The sequence below is a fragment of the Salvelinus alpinus genome, chromosome 39, assembly GCF_045679555.1.
Source record: "Salvelinus alpinus chromosome 39, SLU_Salpinus.1, whole genome shotgun sequence".
In the NCBI taxonomy this organism is placed as follows: domain Eukaryota; kingdom Metazoa; phylum Chordata; class Actinopteri; order Salmoniformes; family Salmonidae; genus Salvelinus; species Salvelinus alpinus.
Genome location: NC_092124.1, coordinates 6,944,181 through 6,964,889, shown reverse-complemented (window position 1 = coordinate 6,964,889; position 20,709 = coordinate 6,944,181). Strand labels below are relative to the sequence as shown.

Here is a 20,709-nt window from a genome sequence, read left to right as displayed (position 1 = left end):
ATATGTACATCTTACTAATTTGTTCATGGCGGAAATGTATTATTCAGTCTGAAAGTCCACTTCCCTTTTTTAATTGTTGATTAATTTTTGTCTTGAAGGGGCTCTCCTAACCAGACCTGTGACAGTGGTGTATCCATGGACCTCTTCTTGCACTATTCTCTCATTCCATCGGTAAGGGGTCTCTGTGTCCCCAAACAGCACATTAACATCCAGGTAACACTTTACTTGACACCTAGCGTCATAACACGTTATGATACAGTTATAAACATGTCATTATATGTCATAACCGCTGCCATAACTTGCCATAACCTGTCATAATATGATCATAACACTGTCATGACCCATATATTTACACCTGTTGTGACATATATTGCGTTATTTTATGGCTGATTGTGACATCTACACATGAGTGTCAAACCCACATTTATTCAAATGTGTTTTTTCCCTGCCAAGAAGATTCCTTTTGAAAGTTTGTTTCTTAAATCCTTTGTTGTTGTAATGAATTCTTTAAAGTCGTGTTTTTACACTTTATGACACTGTCAAGAAGCATTATGACCATCCTGTGTCACTTTACTTGGACTAAGAAAATACACTTTATGACACTGTCAAGAAGCATTATGACCATCCTGTGTCACTTTACTTGGACTAAGAAAATACACTTTATGACACTGTCAAGAAGCATTATGACCAGTATGATCATAATGATGTAAGCCAGATAGGTCTGTCACGTACATGCCCTTATGTCAGTCATCAGTCAAAAAGAGGGGGTCTTTTCCTGCTCCTGAAATCTGCTCCTGCAAATCAAATCACATTTTATTTGTCACATACACATGGTTAGCAGATGTTAATGCGAATGTAGCGAAATGCTTGTGCTTCTAGTTCCGACAATGCAGTAATAACCAACGAGTAATCTAACCTAACAATTCCACAACTACTACCTTATACACACAAGTGTAAAGGGATAAAGAAGATGTACATAAAGATATATGAATGAGTGAGTGCATTCATCCCAGTCAACAGAGCATTGGGGTAGGTGCATGTCTGACATCAATGTGTGCACAAATACAATGATAATTCAATATGGTCAATTTCAGAAAATGTTATATTACATATAAATATTTTTGACAAGTAGGCTATGGTGTAATGGAATGTTTTGCATTGTGTGGTAAGTTTTGTTGGTTTTGACAATCTTTTGTAGGTGTCATAACCAGCCATAAAATAACGCAATCTATGTCACATCAGGTCTACATATATGTGTTATATGTTATGACCATATTATGACAGGTTATGACAAGTTATGTCAGCTGTTATGACCATATCATAACGTGTTATAACACTAGGTGTCAAGTAAAGTGTTACCAACATCCACTGATGCCAGTAACACTACATGCTTAGAAAAAAGGGTTCCGCTGTCCCCATAGGAGAACTCTGTTTGGTTCCAGGGAGAACCTTTTTGGGTTCCACGTAGAACCCTTTTGGGTTCCATGTGGAACCCTCTGTGGAAAGGGTCCTACATGGAACCCTAAAGGGGTCATCCTGGAGTCAAAAAGAGTTCTTCAAAGGGTTCTCCTACGGGGACAGCTGAATAACCCTTTTAGGTTCTAGATAGTGTAGTACATCAACATAAGATATATTCTGTTCAACTGTGTTTTTTTGCTACAGACATGCTTATGTAATAAGACAATGCTATTTTTCTGACAAATTATCATGTATTCAACAGTGCCTTCAGAAAGTATTCACACCCCTTGACTTTTTCCATAATTTGCTTTGTTACAGCCTGAATTTAAAATGGATTAAATTGAGATTTTGTGTCACTGGCCTACACACAATACACCATAATGTCAAAGCGAATTATGTTTTTAGAATTTTTTACAAATTAAAGTGTTCAATCCCTTTGTTATGGCAAGCCTAAATGAGTTTAGGAGTAAAACTGTGCTTAACAAGTCACATAATAAGTTGCATGGATTCGCTCTGTGTGCAATAATAGTGTTTAACATGACTTTTGAATGGGGTACAGAGATGAGGTAGTCAAACATACATCTATCTGGAAGATCCCTCAGTCAAGCAGTGAATATCTAACGCAGATTCTTTTTTCCAATGCCTCACAAAGAAGGGCACCTATTGGCAGAAAAAATGCAGACATTGAATATCCCTTTGAGCATGGTGAAGTTATTAATTACACTTTGGATGGTGTATCAATAAACCTAGTCACTACAAAGATACAGATGTCCTTCTTAACTCAGTTGCCTGAAAGGAAGGAAACCGCTCAGGGATTTCACCATGAGGCCAATGGTGACTTTAAAATAGTTACAGAGGTTAATGGCTGTGATAGGAGAAAACTGAGGATGGATCAACAGCATTGTAGTTAGTCCACGATACTAACCTAAATGACAGAGTGAGAAGAAGGAAGCCTGTATGGAACAAAAGCCCTCAAAGGAAATATAAATGATATTTAAATAATAAATTCCTTGGTTTCCCAGAAATCCTGCTTATTCCCTTCTGATTCCGGGAATCCTCCAACCAGGATTTCGGGAAAACCAGTGAATTTATTGAAAGTTTCTGGAATTTTGCAACCCTAGTCTTTGCTCTCTTTTGTATATTCTACATAGTTCGTCATCGTGGTTGTGCTGTCGGCCCTGCAGAGGAGATCCAGACACCTGCCCATTGATGAGAAGCTCCCCTTTCTCAACAACCGCTTTGGCATTGTTGTGTGAGTCACACTGTAACCCCTGACCCTTTACCAGTCAACCCATACTGACCCTTAAAGGTAGAGACAAACACACACTGGTTTTCATCTCAAATCACATCCTATTCCCAATATACAAATGTAGGATCTTAGCCAGTTTGCTACAGCAGACAAATAATCCTGCAGCAACAGGAAATGTGAATGATTATGCTTTTGTCGGGGTTGATCCATTTTTCATTAGGGCAAATTAAATCTGACATTTTAAAGTGGAAATTACCAACTAAAGAAGCCTTTTTAAACTTTGAAAACTCTACAAGTTTGCATTTCCTGCTGTGCAGGAACATTCTCAGCAACAAAAGGGTGATTAAATTAGGATCCTAAATCTGTAATGCTTTCTATATAGTGCATTTAACTAGGCAAGCCAGTTATGAACAAATTCTTATTTACAATGATGGCTTACCAAAAAGGCTAAAGGCCTCCGGTGGGGATGGGGGCTGGGATTAAAAATACAAATAAATTAAATAAAAATATAGGACAAAACACACATCACGACAAGAGAGACAACACAGCACTCATAAAGCGAGACCTAAGACGACAACATAACATGGCAGCAACACATGACAACACAGCATAGTAGCAACACAACATGGCAGCAGCACAACATGGCAGCAGCACAACATGGTAGCAGCGCAAAACATGGTAGCAGCACAACATGGTAGCAGCACAAAACAGGGTACAAACATTGTTGGGCACAGACAACAGCGCAAAGGGCAAGAAGGTAGAGACAACAATACATCACGCAAAGCAGCCACAACTGTCAGTAAGAGTGTCAATGATTGAGTCTTTGAATGAAGAGATTGAGATAAAACTCAGTTTGAGTATTTGTTGCAGCTCGTTCCAATCGCTAGCTGCAGCGAACTGAAAAGACGAGCGACCCAGGGATGTGTGTGCTTTGGGGACCTTTAACAGAATGTGACTGGCAGAACGGGTGTTATAAGTGGAGGATGAGGGCTGCAGTAGATATCTCAGATAGGAGGGAATGAGGCCTAAGAGGGTTTTATAAATAAGCATCAACCATTGGGTCTTGTGACAGGTATTCAGAGATAACCAGTATACAGAGGAGTATAGAGTGCAGTGATGTGTCCTATAAGGAGCTTTGGTGGCTAATCTGATGGCCGAATGGTAAAGAACATCTAGCTGCTCGAGAGCACCCTTTCCTGCCGATCTATAAATTACGTCTCCGTAATCTAGCATGGGTAGGATGGTCATCTGAATCAGGGTTAGTTTGGCAGCTGGGGTGAAAGAGGAGCGATTACGATAAAGGAAACCAAGTCTAGATTTAACTTTAGCCTGCAGCTTTGATATGTGCTGAGAGAAGGACAGTGTACCGTCTAGCCATACTCCCAAGGACTTGTATGAGGTAACTACCTCAAGCTCTAAATCCTCAGAGGTAGTAATCACACCTGTGAGGAGAGAGGTATTCTTCTTACTAAACCACATTACTTTTGTTTTGGAGGTGTTCAGAACAAGGTGAAGGGCAGAGAAAGCTTGTTGGACACTAAGAAAGCTTTCCAGATATCAACAGTAATACAATCAAGGCACGGCAGAGGACAGGGAGAGCTCTAAAGTGTTGATTTATGACATTTGAATGTGCATCAGATTTCAACAGGATCATATTATACAGCAATTTCATCAGGGAACATGAAACAAAACAGGCGAGAGGTGGTTAGAATAGGATGGCGGGCCAAAAGTCTGTGTAACCAATAGAGTCAGAGTCCGAATGTGGGAGCAAACATAGTCTGACCCACGGTACGGTAAACAAGAAAGTTCATAGTCAACAAAGCATGCAGGAGTCATGAGGCAAATAGCAAAATAGCAAAATGCACAAGAAAGAAAATAAACGACTTGGTGCTAGCCATTGTAAGTTCAGAGTCACTCGCCCAACAGTGCCTGTGTGCTGGAGACGAATGAAAGCTCGGTAGAGAGGGGGGAGTGTGGTGGTGGTACCTGTACCAGACAGGGGGAGACAAGCCAGGGCAGATGGTGAACAGATCGCCAGGTGGAATCGAAGCAGCAGTGCAGCAGGCAGCTGGAGTAGGTCTCACACCCACTTGGTAGAAGCTTTCTTTCTGGAGGCAGATTTCTTGTAGAAAATGCCAGTGGATGGTCTCTGAATAGCAGGAGGGTGCTTCAAGGCCTCTGGATTTGGGAGGGGTAGCCTGTGAGTCTCCTGCCATGTGTTGGGCTCAGAGTCTTCGACACCTTTCACTTCACGCCTCAGTGCTAATTGAAGTTGTATCTGGTGTGTCCAAAATTAGGTTGTAGGCTTGGAGTTTTGATCTGGAGTAAAGATTATGCTGTGGAGGGTAGCGAAAAATCCAAGTTTCTCTAACTCCCAAACTATGTTATTGTAAAAAAACATGTTAAAAAAATGTGAGAGCTCACATGCAAAAATGCACCCTACTTGGGGTAGGGTATGTGCTCTGATCAAAAGTACTACACTTTATGGGGAGTAGGATGTGTGGCTCTGGCCCTAAATACTGCACTACATGAGGGATAGGGTGTGATAGAAGATTTGAACACTCTTCATAGATACAAACATACTCCTATTACTACCCCCTCCCTCTCAGGCCTCTGGACCTCATGGAGAACCTCAGTAACAGATGGTCCTATGGGTTTGCCTTCGGAGCTGTATCCTCCAGTGTCTTGCTTCTTTTCTCAGAGAATTACATGACCTTCAACGTTCCACCCTGGGCCAAAGGTAATTCAAAATGTTTCTGAGTGAATGGAATACTGAACAGGGGTGTGTCAGAATGTTGTTTAGTGAGTGTAACACCAGTGTAGCAGGAGTGTCAGGCAACATTAGAGCCTCAGGGGGATCTCAATACCTGCTGGGTTTCTCATCTCCCTAGTATCAAATCAAATGTATTTATAAAGCCCTTTTTACATCAGCAGATGTCACAAAGTGCTTATACAGAAAACCAGCCTAAAACCCCAAACAGCAAGCAATGCAGATGTAAGAGCACGGTTGTCACGTCGGTATAAAGGATCGGGAGACAGGCGCAGGAATGCGTAATAGGGTTTGTTATTGACCCAAACTACAGCGTGCCATGTAAATGCACGGGGACGAAGACCAAACAAACACGTATACAAAACACAGGGTTGAAACCCAAACAAAAAAGCGAGGAGTACCTTGATTAAATACACAAGCGCACAATGATACTACACGGGTCGAGACCCGTAATCATCTGCACAATGCAAGCGGCACGAAAGCCAAAACAACACAGCACAGGTACTCACACGACCAACAGACATTGGAACAAGGATCCGTGACAACGGTAGCTGGGAAAAACTCCTTAGAAAGGCAGGAACCTAGGAAGAGTAGTTGATTGATTCATGAATGCCACTGTTTGCTGTATTGTGCACTGTAGCATTGATAATGGTTAGGGCTGGGAGTTTTTCCTGACCATATAGCCCTAGTGACAATGATATGTGCACTGCTCTCAAAACAAGCAAAACCTTGCCTTTGTCTTTGCAGCTTTTGTGTACCTTATGGGTGCTCTCGAGGTGGGCCTGGCCTATTTCCCTTTCTTTGCGTGTCTGTCAACCCCTTGCCGAGAGTTTGGGGCTGTTCTGGGAATCATCTACTCTTTGACATGGTGAGTGCACGTTTGATGTGATGTCATGACGTAGGGTCAGGAGTTTTTACCGACCCTGAGACCTGACCGGTTGAAGTCAGGGTCAGGGTTTTTTCTGGTCAGGCAGGGCACATGGCCAGGACGAATATCTCCTGGCTCTATAGGGACTTACAGTGCTGTGAAAAGTATTTGCCCCCTTTCTGGTTTTCTATATTTTTGCATATTTTTTATGCTGCATGTTATTAGATATTCAACCAAAATCACATTTTAGATAAAGGGAACTACCACCACCATGCTTGACCATTGGTATAAGGTTCTTACTGTGGAATGCAGTGTATGGTTTTGCCAGACATAATGGGACCCATCTCATCCCAAAATTTTACTGAAGTTTACCAAAAAGCGCCTGTAAGCACCTGGATGATCATCAAGATTCTGGGAAGAATGTTCTATGGACAAATGTATAACAAAAGTATAACTTGTTGGACGACATGGGTCCCATTATGCCTGGTGAAAACCAAACACTGCATTCCACAGTAAGAACCTTATACCAACGGTCCAGCATGGTGGTGGTAGTTCCCTTTATCTACAATTTGGTTTGGGGATGCTTTGCTGCCTCAGGACCTGAATGACTTACCTTAATAGAAGGAACCATGAATTCTGCTCTGTATCAGAGAATTCTACAGGAGAATGTCAGGCCATCTGTCTGTGAGCTGAAGCTGAAGTGCAGCTGGGTCACGCAGCAAGACAATGATCCAAAATACACAATCAAGTCCACATGAAAATGGTAAAAAAGCAACAAATTTGAAGTTTTGGAATGGCCTATTCAAAGTCCAGAAAGTCAAAGTCAATTGAGATGTTGTGGCAGGACTTGAAACGAGCAGTTCATGCTTGAAAACTGAAAAAAGCAGTTTTGGGGGGAAAAAAGCTGTTTTGAAGTCGGCCAAAATTCCTCCACAGCAGTGTGAGACTGATCAACAACTACAGGAAGCATTTGGTTGCAGTCATTGCAGCTAAAGGTGGCACAACCAGTTATTGAGTGTAAGGAGGCAATTACTTTTTACACAGGGGCATTGGATGTTGCATAACTTTGTTATTTATATAAATAAAATAAGTATTTATTTTTTTGTTATTTGGTTCCCTTTTATCTAATGTTAGGTTTTGGTTGAAAAAAATATGCAATAACAGGGGAAATCCGAAAGGGGGCAAATACTTTTTCACAGCACTGTACCCGTAGACAGCTTGATTTAGTCATTACAGGAATTGCCCAGCTTACTGAATAAGTAGCATTGATCTAAGGACTCCCTATAACAGCCTGGTTGGTTTTTATTTGCAGGATAATCATCACGCTGTGGGATACAGTGATGTGTCCCACTGGTAAGGTAGGTGAGTACTCAACAAGCCAACACATAGTCGTTTACCCTCGCCATTCAGAATACTTCAAACAATGTGGTATAACAGGCTGATATAGCAATGAGGTTTAGCAACATATACTGCTTGCAAGCAAGAGTACTGTAGCTAGTGGTGATTTTAGCATGTAAATCTTTGTGGGGCAAAGAAAAAAAAAGTGGGATGCATGCCAGTAAAGCCAATACACAACACAACACTAAACAATACATGAATTGCACTATAACGGTGACAAACGGTGCCCACAAAGGGCCTACATAAAGCTGTCCAAACAGCAGTCCCAACATCTTACCACTGCTACACCTGACTTATCAGCGGAGCCTTGTCTGGCAGTGAAACAGTTAATTCAGCCTCCTTTACTGCCTTTAAAAAATAATGTGATTTGACGTCATTTTATCTGTGGCCAAGGACCTTGAGCCTTCTTGGATGGGCACTTCTATGGCAGCAGCCGAAAGGCTAGAATTGTCAATGTCTCCTCTTACTCTTGGCAGTGACGTAAAGTCACCCATGAGTGATAGAACACTGAGCTAATCACTGCGCAACGCTCCGTATTTTCTGCTGGCTTGCCCCACCACTGAAAGCACTGAGCTAGGCTGAAACACCTCCATTTTGGAGCTGCCTTACTCAAGACAACAAAAAAGAGACCATGTTTGTATGCACCTTTATTAACTCAGTGATATAGATGTTTTACATTGTTTGCAAACTGATATGTGACACGTATTAATGCCAAAATAACATGCCAAACAGGCAAGCCCCCCACCCCCCCCAAAAAAGAAATAAGTTGTAATAAAACAACAAAAAATCTGGGGCTCAAAACCCCACCTGCCTTGAATGACGGGTCGCCTCTGACTGTAGCACTTATCAAGGTGAAAATAAAAATGGATATGCACTCTTCTGGGAAGGGGTGACAAACTACCAATATGATGATTGTGTGATAGAATGTGTTGAATCCATTTTGTGTTACCGACATCCTGGCATGTTAGCACAGAAAAACAGAAAAGCCTGTTTGAATAGCAGACAAAATATGTCTTATCCTAACTTTATTGGCATTGAATACCTGTCGTTGATGCTAATACCACTCACAAAGCAGGTTTACATCCGTTTATTAGCATTGTCATTACGTTCAAATGCTTATACACTGTATGACCTTTAGCATATTTCCCAAGCCATTCATCTCACATATAGTTCCCAGTACAGTATGTGATGTTATTGCATTCAATAATATATCTTTATCACACATGCCAAATGAGTTATTCCTCTCACTTACTACATTCAAATGCTATATCCCTGACCATATTTTCCAAGTCATTCATCACTCTTTACAGTAGCTGTGGCCTATGTATTTCTGTGTCTATGACTGCCATGTGAATTTGAACATGTACTCTGTAGATACTGGGTAGTCACCAGAAGCTAGTCTACCAGTGGCCGACCATTTTGTCTCTCGTCTTCCTCCTGGGGCGGTTCACGTACATGCTGGTCAAAGCTGTTCGGATTCGACTCCAGCTTGAAACTGAGGTGAGAATTTCAGTTGGAGAAATAGTTGTTAGCACATCCGTTTGAGGACTTGTGTTAGTGAAATGGGGAAATGAATCTCAATAGCGCATATCAGATATGATGAAATACATACTTGTGTTATTTATGACTCATATTCAAATGAGATTTACAGTTGAAGTCGGAAGTTTACATACACCTTAGCCAAATACATTTAAAATCAGGTTTTCACAATTGCTGACATTTAATCCGAGTAAAAAATCCCTGTTTTAGGTCAGTTAGGATCACCACTTTATTTTAAGAATGTGAAATGCCTTCCACAAGCTTCCCACAATAAGTTGGGTGAATTTTGACCTATTCCTCCTGACAGAGCTGGTTTAACTGAGTCAGGTTTGTAGGCCTCCTTGCTTTTCAGTTCTGTCCACAAATTTTCTATAGGATTGAGGTCAGGGCTTTGTGATGGCCACTCCAATACCTTGACTTTGTTGACCTTAAGCCATTTTGCCACAACTTTGGAAGTATGCGTGGGTTCATTGTCCATTTGGAAGACCCATTTGCGACCAAGCTTTAACTTCCTGACTGATGTCTTGAGATGTTGCTTCAATATATCCACATAATCTTCCTGCCTCGTGATGCCATCTATTTTGTGAAGTGCACCAGTCCCTCCTGCAGCAAAGCACCCCCACAACATGATGCTGATGGTGCTTCACGGTTGGGATGGTGTTCTTCGGCTTGCAAGCCTCCCCCTTTTTCTTCCAAACATAATGATGGTCATTATGGCCAAACAGTTCTGATTTTGTTTCATCAGACCAGAGGACATTTCTCCAAAAAGTATGATATTTGTCCCCGTGTGCAGTTGCAAACCATAGTCTGGCTTTTTTATGGCGGTTTTGGAGCAGTGGCTTCTTCCTTGTTGAGCGGCCTTTCAGGTTATGTCGATATAGGACTCGTTTTACTGTGGATATAGATACTTTTGTACCTGTTTCCTCCAGCATCTTCACAAGGTCCTTTGCTGTTGTTCTGGGATTGATTTGCACTTTTTGCACCAAAGTACGTTCATCTCTAGGAGACAGAACGCGTCTCCTTCCTGAGCGGTATGACGGCTGCGTGGTCCCATGGTGTTTATACTTGCGTACTATTGTTTGTACAGATGAACGTGGTACCTTCAGGCGTTTGGAAATTGCTCCCAAGGATGAACCAGACTTGTGGAGGTCTACCATTTTTTTTCTGAGGTCTTGGCTGATTTCTTTTGATTTTCCCATGATTTCAAGCAAAGAGGCACTGAGTTTGAAGGTAGGCCTTGAAATACATCCACAGGGACACCTCCAATTGACTCAAATTATGTCAATTAGCCTATCAGAAGCTTTTAAAGCCATGACATAATTTTCTGGAATCTTCCAAGCTGTTTGAAGACAGTCATCTTAGTGTATGTAAATATCTGACCTACTGGAATTGTGATACAGTGAATTATAAGTGAAATAATCTGTCTGTAAACAATTGTTGGAAAAATTACTTATGTCATGCACAAAGAAGATGTCCTAACCGACTTGCCAAAACTATAGTTTGTTATTAACAAGAAATTTGTGGAGTGGTTGAAAAACAAGTTAAGTGTATGTAGACTTCCGACTTCAACTATAGATATCATGAACTTCAGATCATGCCCCAAAAAATTGCCGTCACTACAAGGGAAGAGGTCTAGGTTAGCATTACTGGTCTTTAGCATGCCAAAAGGTCTTTAGACATGCCCGACTTTGAGGAGCAACCATCCAATGAATGATGAGTTTGTCTGTTGACAAGAATCTTCTTTCAGGACCAAGAGCAGCTAATCCAGTGTCACCAGGCCAAGCATGTACAGAGGTTGTTGAGGAGGAGCCCTATTGACCGGTAGGACAACAGTAGGAGAAACACTGGCTCATCACTAGCCCTACATACAGCCATAGCCATAGCCATACATATAAATATGATATATTCTGTGGTTATATAAAAGTAAATCATTGGTAACAGCCTGTCACACCATTGATAAATACACCACCATTGGCCTGGTTTCAAAATTAGGCCAACTATGTTCAACACGTGACAATCATTCACATTTCATTGTTGGTCATGCAATCATTCAGCATGAACTGGTTGTGTGTCTTAAAGATTTTTCATGGAGTGTTATGAATGGTTTCGTTAAATTCCGGAATCGTTTTGATAGGAAACTGGAGACCAGTTGGTTCCAGAGGAGGGTCTATGACTGGGATCCCCACTTCAAGTTCCCTAACAGAATGATCGGCACATCCATCATATCCCTGATTGGCTTATACACGGTTAGCCTTGTTATATGGGAGGGATTAGGTTTTTCATGTGTTATTTTACACTTATTTGATGTATTTTAGTTGACATATTGTTGTGTGCTTCTGACTGTGTGCTTTGGGTGCGTCTCTCCTTCCACAGATGACTTTGGCTGACTATAGTCTCAGTGACTATGCGTTTGATAGATTGGATGTTCTGAAAGACCAACTGAAGAAGCTGGCTTTTTCCTGCAATGAGACAGAGATATTTGTAGCCATGATCCCCCAATTTGAGGAATTCACTAACGTTGCCAGAAGTAAGGAGCATGGTTTAGACTATTGTGTGTGTGCATCCTTGCCGCACCCACACTCTTAGGAAAAAAGGTGCTATCTAGAACCTAAAACGGTTCTCCGGCTGTCCAAATAGGAGAACCCTTTGAAGAACCCTGTTGGGTTCCATGTAGAATTATCTGGTTCTACATGGTTCCAGAGGGTTCTATCTGGTTCTACATGGTTCCAGAGGGTTCTATCTGGTTCTACATGGTTCCAGGGGGTTCTACATGGAACCCAAATTGTTCTACCTGGAACCATAGGGGACAGCTCCATAGGGGACAGCTCCCTATGGGGACAGCTCCATAGGGGACAGCTCCATAGGGAACAGCTCCATAGGGGACAGCTCCATAGGGAACAGCTCCATAAGGGACAGCCGAAGAACCCTTTCGGAACCCTTTTGGAACTCTTTTTTCAAAGAGTGCAGAGTTTGCCCGAATATCTGTACAATTATCATTCACCAGTCTGCATAGTTCACGTATTAGCTTGTTTGTTTGATTTTCCAGAGTCCTGGCTAGCCACAACCATCTTTGCCAGCCTAACGTCTGTGTCATACACATTCCATGTGTTAGCATGTTACCGGTATGTCCTGTTTGATGCAGTTATTCCAAAATATTCCATATACTGTATATACACAGTATAGATTATGTAAATGATGTATGATCTGTTAGTATTATTAACAGTATCTGTTAGTATTGCTGTTATAATTTTCGCCCTGTCACAGGAAACATCTGAAGAGATTGTGGGCTGGGGAGAAGAGCTTTCTTCCTGAGAAGTTCCATAATCCCAATTCTGCAGTCAGTGTGGTGAGTAGCAGCGCGTTCCAATTCCAGAATGTTCCACAGAATGATTGGGAATGTTATTTGTAGTGTCAAAATATTTAAGAGTCATATTTTGTAACATTACATACAGGCTGCCATCACAAGATACTCCGGATGGCAAATAGCATTTACTTTGTGGGGTAAGACAACCTTTCCTCTTCCTTTCAGCCCATACAATACATACTTATAAGGAGATATATAGGATGAGACATAAACAGTCACCTCCAAAATGATTGCCACTCTTGATAAAGATGAGCAAAAAATACTGTAGAAAATAAGTAATAAAAATACAGAGATATATTATATGATAAACAAAATACTAATTTATGCTAATACAATTGCTCAGAGAAAAATATTTTGGTTAAGTAATAAAATTAAATCTCAAAAAGATATCTGTGAAAATGATTTACACTCCTGTTTTCAACGCTTTGTGCGCCCTCCCCTTGCAAGGATAACAGCACTAAGCCTTTCTCCTATTATGCTTAATGAGATTGAAAAATACATTGGTAGGGATCTTAGACCATTCCTCCGTACAGACTCTTTCCAGATCCTTGATATCCTTTGGTCTGCGCTTATGGACTGCCCTCTTCAATTCAAACCTCAGGTTTTCAATGGGTTTCAAGTCCGGAGACTGCGATGGCCATTGCACCCGGTTCCAATCCAAGTGCCAATGCCGTTTAGCAAACAACAGGAGTTTACATTTGCTGTTTGCTCTCAATAAAATAGCCTATTGGCATGGAGTTGGCGTCTAACTTTTGAGTTGGAGGCTTGGTGACCCCAAGATTTGTTGATGCCATCCGAACCATCTTCCTCGCTGTGTGTGGGGACAAGATACACTTGGGTCCTCTACCAGGCAAGTTTACCACATTTCCAGTGGTTTTAAACTTTGTAATTGTTGCCCTAATAGTGGTAAGTGGTATACTTGGTTTTTCAGGGTTTTTTTGGTACCCATTGCCTAATTTATGAAAGTCAACAACCAGTTGTCTCTTTTCATTTGTGAGTTATTTGCCTTTCTGCATGGTGATGGATGACCAAGGGATTTTGCACGTGTGTTACCTCATTTTTATACCCCAGTGAAATAGCAAGCCATGGAAGGCCATAATACAGTTCCTTAAACTGAGATACTTTAAAAAAAAGTAGAATGTTAATGCAGATTTTATTTAGTTTGATTTTATTTATAATAATCTTCAGGGTTGCTAATAATATTGACAGGTATCTTTTTTGGATCAAACATTTTTTTTGTATTAGTATAAAAGTATGCAATTGTCACTTTTGGGGGGGATACAGTATAGCGCAGTATTTGTATTATTTACAGTCTTTTTTGTTCATCTTTATCAAGGGTGCCAATCATTTTGGAGGTGACCGTGAATAATTATTTATTGGATTGGTAAAAGATAAATAAATGCATTCTATATGAAAGTTCTCCAATTTCTTCCAGGTTTTCTAATTGTTCACTTTGTCCAGTTCGTCTTTGCGTTGCTCTTTACCTACGGAGTTGTCCTCCCCATCCAAAATGGAAGAGTGTTGGAAATGTTGACCAACATGGGAACCATTCTGTAAGTGTACCCTATGGGACAGTTTCCCAGACCCAGATTAACAGAGAATCTCCATTGAAAGTGTTTTTAAGTCCAGGATTAGCATTAATCTGGATTTGGGAAACCGGCCCTTTCACTGCTTTAAACAGGCTCTAACTATTCAGAAATAAAACATTTTCAAGGAGCCTCTCAGTTCATATGAAAAAATGTCCCTGATCACTGGTATTTCTTTACCCATTGTGCGTCGACGTAACATATTCCCTGGTATATATGCATATCCAAGCAGTGTGAGTTTCCTTATCCTGTATGAAGTAACGTTCTCTCTATCAGTTTGACCATAGGTATCGTTATAGGATTGGTTATACTACAGGTGCTGCTGGTCCAAGTGTTCTTCCTTCAGGACAAGATCTCACCGTCAGACAGGAAGAAACCTCTGGCACTCAACAACAGGTGCGGTATTATGTAATACAGGCCATTCCTCTTGACCTAACGTTCACCTTAGCCTACTGGTCACCTGTCATTCACCCATCACAACTCTACCCAGTTACAATCTATGGTTAGTGCACTTCTTTGGAACGTTCACACAAAGAAAGAGGAATGCTTAACAGTTCCTTAATTAAAGGATTTCAAGGGAGGACATGGTACATGATAAAACACCCACATTTACAGTACCAGTCAAAAGTTTGGACACACCTACTCTTTCAAGGGTTTTTCTTTAATTTGACTATTTTCTACATTGTAGAATAATAGTGAAGACACAAAACTATGAAATAACATGTGTGGAATCAGGTAGTAACCGAAAAAGTGTTAAACAATTCAAAACATATTTGAGATTCTTCAAAGTAGCCACCCTCTGCCTTGATGACAGCTTTGCACACTCTTGGCATTCTCTCAACCAGCTTCACCTGGAATGCTTTTCCAACAGTCTTGAAGGAGTTCCCACATGTGCTGAGCACTTGTTGGCTGCTTTTCCTTCACTCTGCGGTCCAACTCATCCCAAACCATCTCAATTGGGTTGAGGTTGGGGGATTGTGGAGGCCAGGTCATCTGATGCAGCACTCCATCACTCTCCTCCTTGTTCAAATAGCCCTTACACAGCCTGGAGGTGTGTTGGATCATTGTCCTGTTGAAAAACAAATGATATTCCTACTAACCGCAAACCAGATGGGATGGTGTATCACTGCAAAATGCTGTGGTAGCCATGCTGGTTAAGTGTGCCTTGACTTCTAAATAAATCACCAACAGTGTCACTAGCAAAGCACCCCCACACCATCAAACCTCACACGGCGGTTGGAACCAAAAATCTCAAATTTGGACTCATTAGACCAAAGGACAGATTTTCATTTTTACATTTACATTTAAGTCATTTAGCAGAGCGACTTACAAGTTGGTGCATTCACCTTATGATGTCCAGTGGAACAACCACTTTACAATAGTGCATCTAACTCTAAGGGGGGGGGGGGGGGGGTTAGAAGGATTACTTTATCCTATCCTAGGTATTCCTTAAAGAGGTGGGGTTTCAGGTGTCTCCGGAAGGTGGTGATTGATTCCGCTGACCTGGCGTCGTGGGGGAGTTTGTTCCACCATTGGGGTGCCAGAGCAGCGAACAGTTTTGACTGGGCTGAGCGGGAGCTGTACTTCCTCAGAGGTAGGGAGGCGAGCAGGCCAGAGGTGGATGAACGCAGTGCCCTTGTTTGGGTGTAGGGCCTGATCAGAGCCTGAAGGTACGGAGGTGCCGTTCCCCTCACAGCTCCGTAGGCAAGCACCATGGTCTTGTAGCGGATGCGAGCTTCAACTGGAAGCCAGTGGAGAGAGCGGAGGAGCGGGGTGACGTGAGAGAACTTGGGAAGGTTGAACACCAGACGGGCTGCGGCGTTCTGGATGAGTTGTAGGGGTTTAATCGCACAGGCAGGGAGCCCAGCCAACAGCGAGTTGCAGTAATCCAGACGGGAGATGACAAGTGCCTGGATTAGGACCTGCGCCGCTTCCTGTGTGAGGCAGGGTCGTACTCTGCGAATGTTGTAGAGCATGAACCTACAGGAACGGGTCACCGCCTTGATGTTGGTTGAGAACGACAGGGTGTTGTCCAGGATCACGCCAAGGTTCTTAGCGCTCTGGGAGGAGGACACAATGGAGTTGTCAACCGTGATGGCAAGATCATGGAACGGGCAGTCCTTCCCCGGGAGGAAGAGCAGGTCCGTCTTGCCGAGGTTCAGCTTGAGGTGGTGATCCGTCATTTTCACCGGTTTAATGTCCAATGCTCCTGTTTCTTGGCCCAAGCAAGTCTATTCTTAATTTTGGTGTCCTTTAGTAGTGGTTTCTTTGCAGCAATTCGACCATGAAAGCCTGATTCACACAGACTCCTCTGAACAGTTGATGTTGAGATGTGTCTGTTACTTGAACTCTGTGAAGCATTTATTTGGGCTGCAATCTGAGGTGCAGTTAACTCTAATGAACTTATCCTCTTCAGCAGAGGTAACTCTGAGCTTCCATTCCTGTGGTGGTCCTCATGAGAGCCAGTTTCATCATAGCGCTTGATGGTTTTTGCGACTGCACTTGAAGAAACTTTCAAAGTTCTTGAAATGTTCCACATTGACTAACTTTCATGTCCTAAAGTAATGATGGACTGTCATTTCTCTTTGCTTATTTGAGCTGTTCTTGCCATAATATGGCTCAAACGCATTAAGAAGAAAAGAAATTCCACAAATTAACTTTTAACAAGGCACACCTGTTAATTGAAATGCGTTCCAGGTGACTACCTGAGAGAATGCCAAGAGTGTGCAAAGCTGTCATCAAGGCAAAGGGTGGCTACTTTGAAGAATCTCAAATATAACATATATTTTGATTTGTTTTGGTTACTACATGATTCCATGTGTGTAATTTCATAGTTTTGATGTCTTCAGTATTATTCTACAATGTAGAACATAGTAAAAATAAAGAAAAACCCTTGAATGAGTAGGTGTCCAAACTTTTAACTGGTACTGTGCGTGTGTACTGTACCACAAGAGGTAATGACTGGAGCGGAATAAGTGGAATGGTATCAAACACATGTTTTCTATGTGTTTGATGCCATTCCATTAGCTCAGTTCCAGACATTATTATGAGCCATCCTCCCCTCAGCAGCTTCCATTGTACTGTACATATCATACTGCACAGGTCAACATTGGGACAAATATTGGATTTCCTGGTTTACATCATAAGATCTTTTCACAAGTATTTTTCTTTACCCAGAGCAATTTATTTTAGTTTACCTTAGTTACGTAAGCTTTTCTTAAACCCAGGGTTAACACTGGGGATTAATAATAGTGGTTCTCACCTGAACGCTAATGCCCACAAGCTAATGTGAAGCGTTAAACACAACCAGTATTTACAAGTTAATCTTATATGCCTCTGGTCACAGACTTGAGGAGATTTTATGGGTTGACACACAGCATTTCACCCAAACCAGGACTAGCTGAGCTTCATAACGCATAAATGTGTGGCAAAGACAATGTGCAGTCAAGCTGTTTGCACACACACGCAAGAACACACGCAAGAACACGCAAGAATACACACAAACACACACACAGACACACACACATGCCGTGACCCCACTTTGACAGTGCATGTTCTGCATACATATCAGGAAATACATACACTGAGTATACAAAATATTAAGAACACCTGCTCTTTCCATGACATAGACTGGCCAGGTGAATCCATGTGAAAGCTATGATCCCTTATTGATGTCACTTGTTAAATCCACTTCAATCAGTGTAGATGAAGGGGAGGAGACAGGTTAAAAAAATATTTTTAAGCCTTGAGACATGGATTGTGTATGTGTGCCATTCAGAGGGTGAATGGGCAAGACAAAAGATTTAAGTGCCTTTGAATGGGATATGATAGTAGGTGCCAGGCGCACCGGTTTGTGTCAAGAACTGCAACGCTGCTGTGTTATTCACGCTCAACAGTTTCCTGTGTGTATTAAGAATGGTCCAACACCCAAAGGACATCCAGCCAACTTGACACAACTGTGGGAAGCATTGGAGTCAACATGGGCCAGCATCCCTGTGGAACACTTTCGACACCTTGTAGAGTCCATGCCCAATGAATTGAAGTTGTTCTGAGGGCGAAATATCGGGAAGCTGTTCCTAATGTTTGGTATACACAGTGTACGTTGACATGGCACTCTATGGTATCTCCCCTTTTAGGAAGGCGTTCCACAACTTCAACTACTTCTTCTTCTTCTACAACGTTGTGATGGGCCTGAGTAACTGCATCCTGCGTCTGCTGACCAGCTGTGTGGTGGGCACCTGGCTGGTGTCACGCATCGACCGTACCATCATGCCGAGGGGATACGAGTCCATGGACCCTGGTCAGTTTAGTGACCTAGTTAGGGCCCAGAGAGTTTTCCCTGACCACCTGACCAAGAAAAACTCTAATTAAAGGCTCTAACTAAAGCCCATAGTTTTTCCGTTAAACTCATACAGGTGCAGCTATACACAAACAGGTGATTCAATCACTGTAATATAAGTGCGTAGCCAGCCAGAACGACTCATAGGAGCAGGAGCCTATCTCTCCTTTCTGTAGAGCAGGGGTAGGCAACCCTGTTCCTGGAATGTCTTCAGTCCTGCAGGATTCTGTTCCAACTAGGCACCACACCTGACCAACTGAGCTAATTCATCAGTTCAGTGATTGCCTAAATTCAACACACCTGGTCTTCCAGGTCGGTTAAATCCAAATCATGAAGTGCTTGTAGCACTCCAGGACCAGGGTTGCCTACCACTGCTGTAGAGTGTGGCAGCTTGATGTGTACAAGTACACCCCTTGGACAGGACGCTAGTCCCAAACTCGGTCCTGCCCCCCCCCCCCCACACCACCTCTGAGTTCACCTTTAGTTTTTTACCCTAACACTACACAACTGATTCAAATGATCAAAGCATAATGATGAGTTAGATATTTGAATCAGCTGTGTAGTGCTAGGGCAAAAATCAAAACGTGCATCCAGGGGAGTGGCCCCAGGACCAAGGTTGGGAAACACTGCTCTAGTCTATCGCAGGGCCTGTAATATATGATGTATACAGAAGGTGGCAGCATTTCACAGGATTTGTAGGACAAAGATTGTGTGGAAAGTACATGTCATATAGAATGTAACTCTTTGACTGTCTATTTTAGGTTACAGCACTTGGATCGGGATGATTTTTGCAGACCACTACCACAACAACCCTGTCATGGTGTGTTTCTGCCATCTTCTCCTGTCCAACACCATGGCGAAACAACAGAGGACCACAGAGGCAGCATCCTACTCCACGTTCAACAACACATCTTCGCCAGGTCAGTTAACATCAAGATGTCATGAACACAGCTGCAGATCAAATAATGGGCTGTTTAAAATATAATTTACTCTAGGTTGAAGTTTCTCATCATGTGAGTGTGTATTAGACTAAATAGTCCTTGAGCGATTAGAAGGTTCTGAGAGCACAAATCATACTAACCTCCAGTGGTGTAAAGTACTTCAATAAAAATACTTTAAAGTACTACTTAAGTCGTTTTTTGGGATATCTGTATTTTACATGACTATTTATATTTTAGCAATTACATTTACTTTTGATACTTAAGTATATTTAAAACCAAATACTTTTAGACTTTAACTCAAGTAGTATTTTACTGGGTGACTTTCACTTTTACTTTAGTAATTTTCTACTAAGGTATCTTTACAATTATGTACTTTTTCCACCACTGCAAACCTCAGTAGCCCAACACAGACTTGATCAAAAGAGACAAATTAGCAGATCCTGGACGCCCCACAACTCACACAAGTGACATTAGAGACCTGAAATAGGAACACTAGGACACGTAATAAATATTTTGTAGACAATGTCAGTCTCTCTCTAATACCACTGTGTTGTAGATTCAGCCCGTGGAAGCCGGGCCAGGCGGCGATGGATGCTCCTCTACACCCTGATGAAGAACCCACGACTGATCCTCCTGAGGAAGAACAGGACCTCCTCTAATCCCACTGACCACCAGGACACTGTGGTCCAAGCCTGGCTGCTGGCCTCTCAGATCGAACAGATGGGACAGGCACCAGAGATGACGGCCACAGCCGCTACAGTTACATCAGATCAGACGATGACCAATGGGCAGGCGTTAACTGACTGATTCTGCTCAGGGTTTATACACGCGCAGCCTGAAATAGTGTAGTACAATACTATGATATAACATTTAGTAGACCTACACACATTTCGAGGACACGTTTTGGCTCATGAATGCTACATTTGATACTACAGGCCAATTCTTCTGTAGGCCAAGCTCTTACAATGTATTGTATTGTATGTGATGAATAATATGATTAATGTATTGTAAATTTGGGAAATACCTACATAATTACTCCTACTGTGAAAGATGACAGGACAAATGGACACAGTTATGCTTTTTACCTCATAATGGTCTGTTTGTTTTTAGTAGGCCACATAGCCGCGGGAAGTAGAGGTGCTGAGGGTGCTACAGCACTCCCTGAAAAATCATAATAAAAAAATATACAGTACCAGT

The 20,709-nt window shown here is 42.0% G+C and overlaps 1 protein-coding gene across 6 annotated transcripts in view; it reads left to right on the top strand.

Annotated features, from left to right (window-relative positions):
* stra6l (STRA6-like) overlaps positions 1–20,709 on the top strand; it is a 26,484-nt gene extending 5,775 nt beyond the window's left edge. For 3 of the 6 annotated variants that reach the window (XM_071387977.1, XM_071387973.1, XM_071387976.1), the window contains exons 2-18: positions 99–213; positions 2,610–2,710; positions 5,317–5,447; positions 6,225–6,345; positions 7,658–7,703; positions 9,118–9,243; positions 11,030–11,103; positions 11,417–11,528; positions 11,656–11,809; positions 12,329–12,404; positions 12,547–12,628; positions 12,735–12,783; positions 14,082–14,199; positions 14,509–14,628; positions 18,369–18,532; positions 19,333–19,491; positions 20,069–20,709. In XM_071387977.1, the coding sequence (XP_071244078.1) occupies positions 99–213; positions 2,610–2,710; positions 5,317–5,447; positions 6,225–6,345; positions 7,658–7,703; positions 9,118–9,243; positions 11,030–11,103; positions 11,417–11,528; positions 11,656–11,809; positions 12,329–12,404; positions 12,547–12,628; positions 12,735–12,783; positions 14,082–14,199; positions 14,509–14,628; positions 18,369–18,532; positions 19,333–19,491; positions 20,069–20,319 (1,999 nt within the window). In that variant the 3' untranslated portion in view covers positions 20,320–20,709. The remainder of the gene's footprint in view (positions 1–98; positions 214–2,609; positions 2,711–5,316; positions 5,448–6,224; positions 6,346–7,657; positions 7,704–9,117; positions 9,244–11,029; positions 11,104–11,416; positions 11,529–11,655; positions 11,810–12,328; positions 12,405–12,546; positions 12,629–12,734; positions 12,784–14,081; positions 14,200–14,508; positions 14,629–18,368; positions 18,533–19,332; positions 19,492–20,068) is intronic. The other 3 variants (XM_071387979.1, XM_071387975.1, XM_071387978.1) reach the window with 1 other exon arrangement.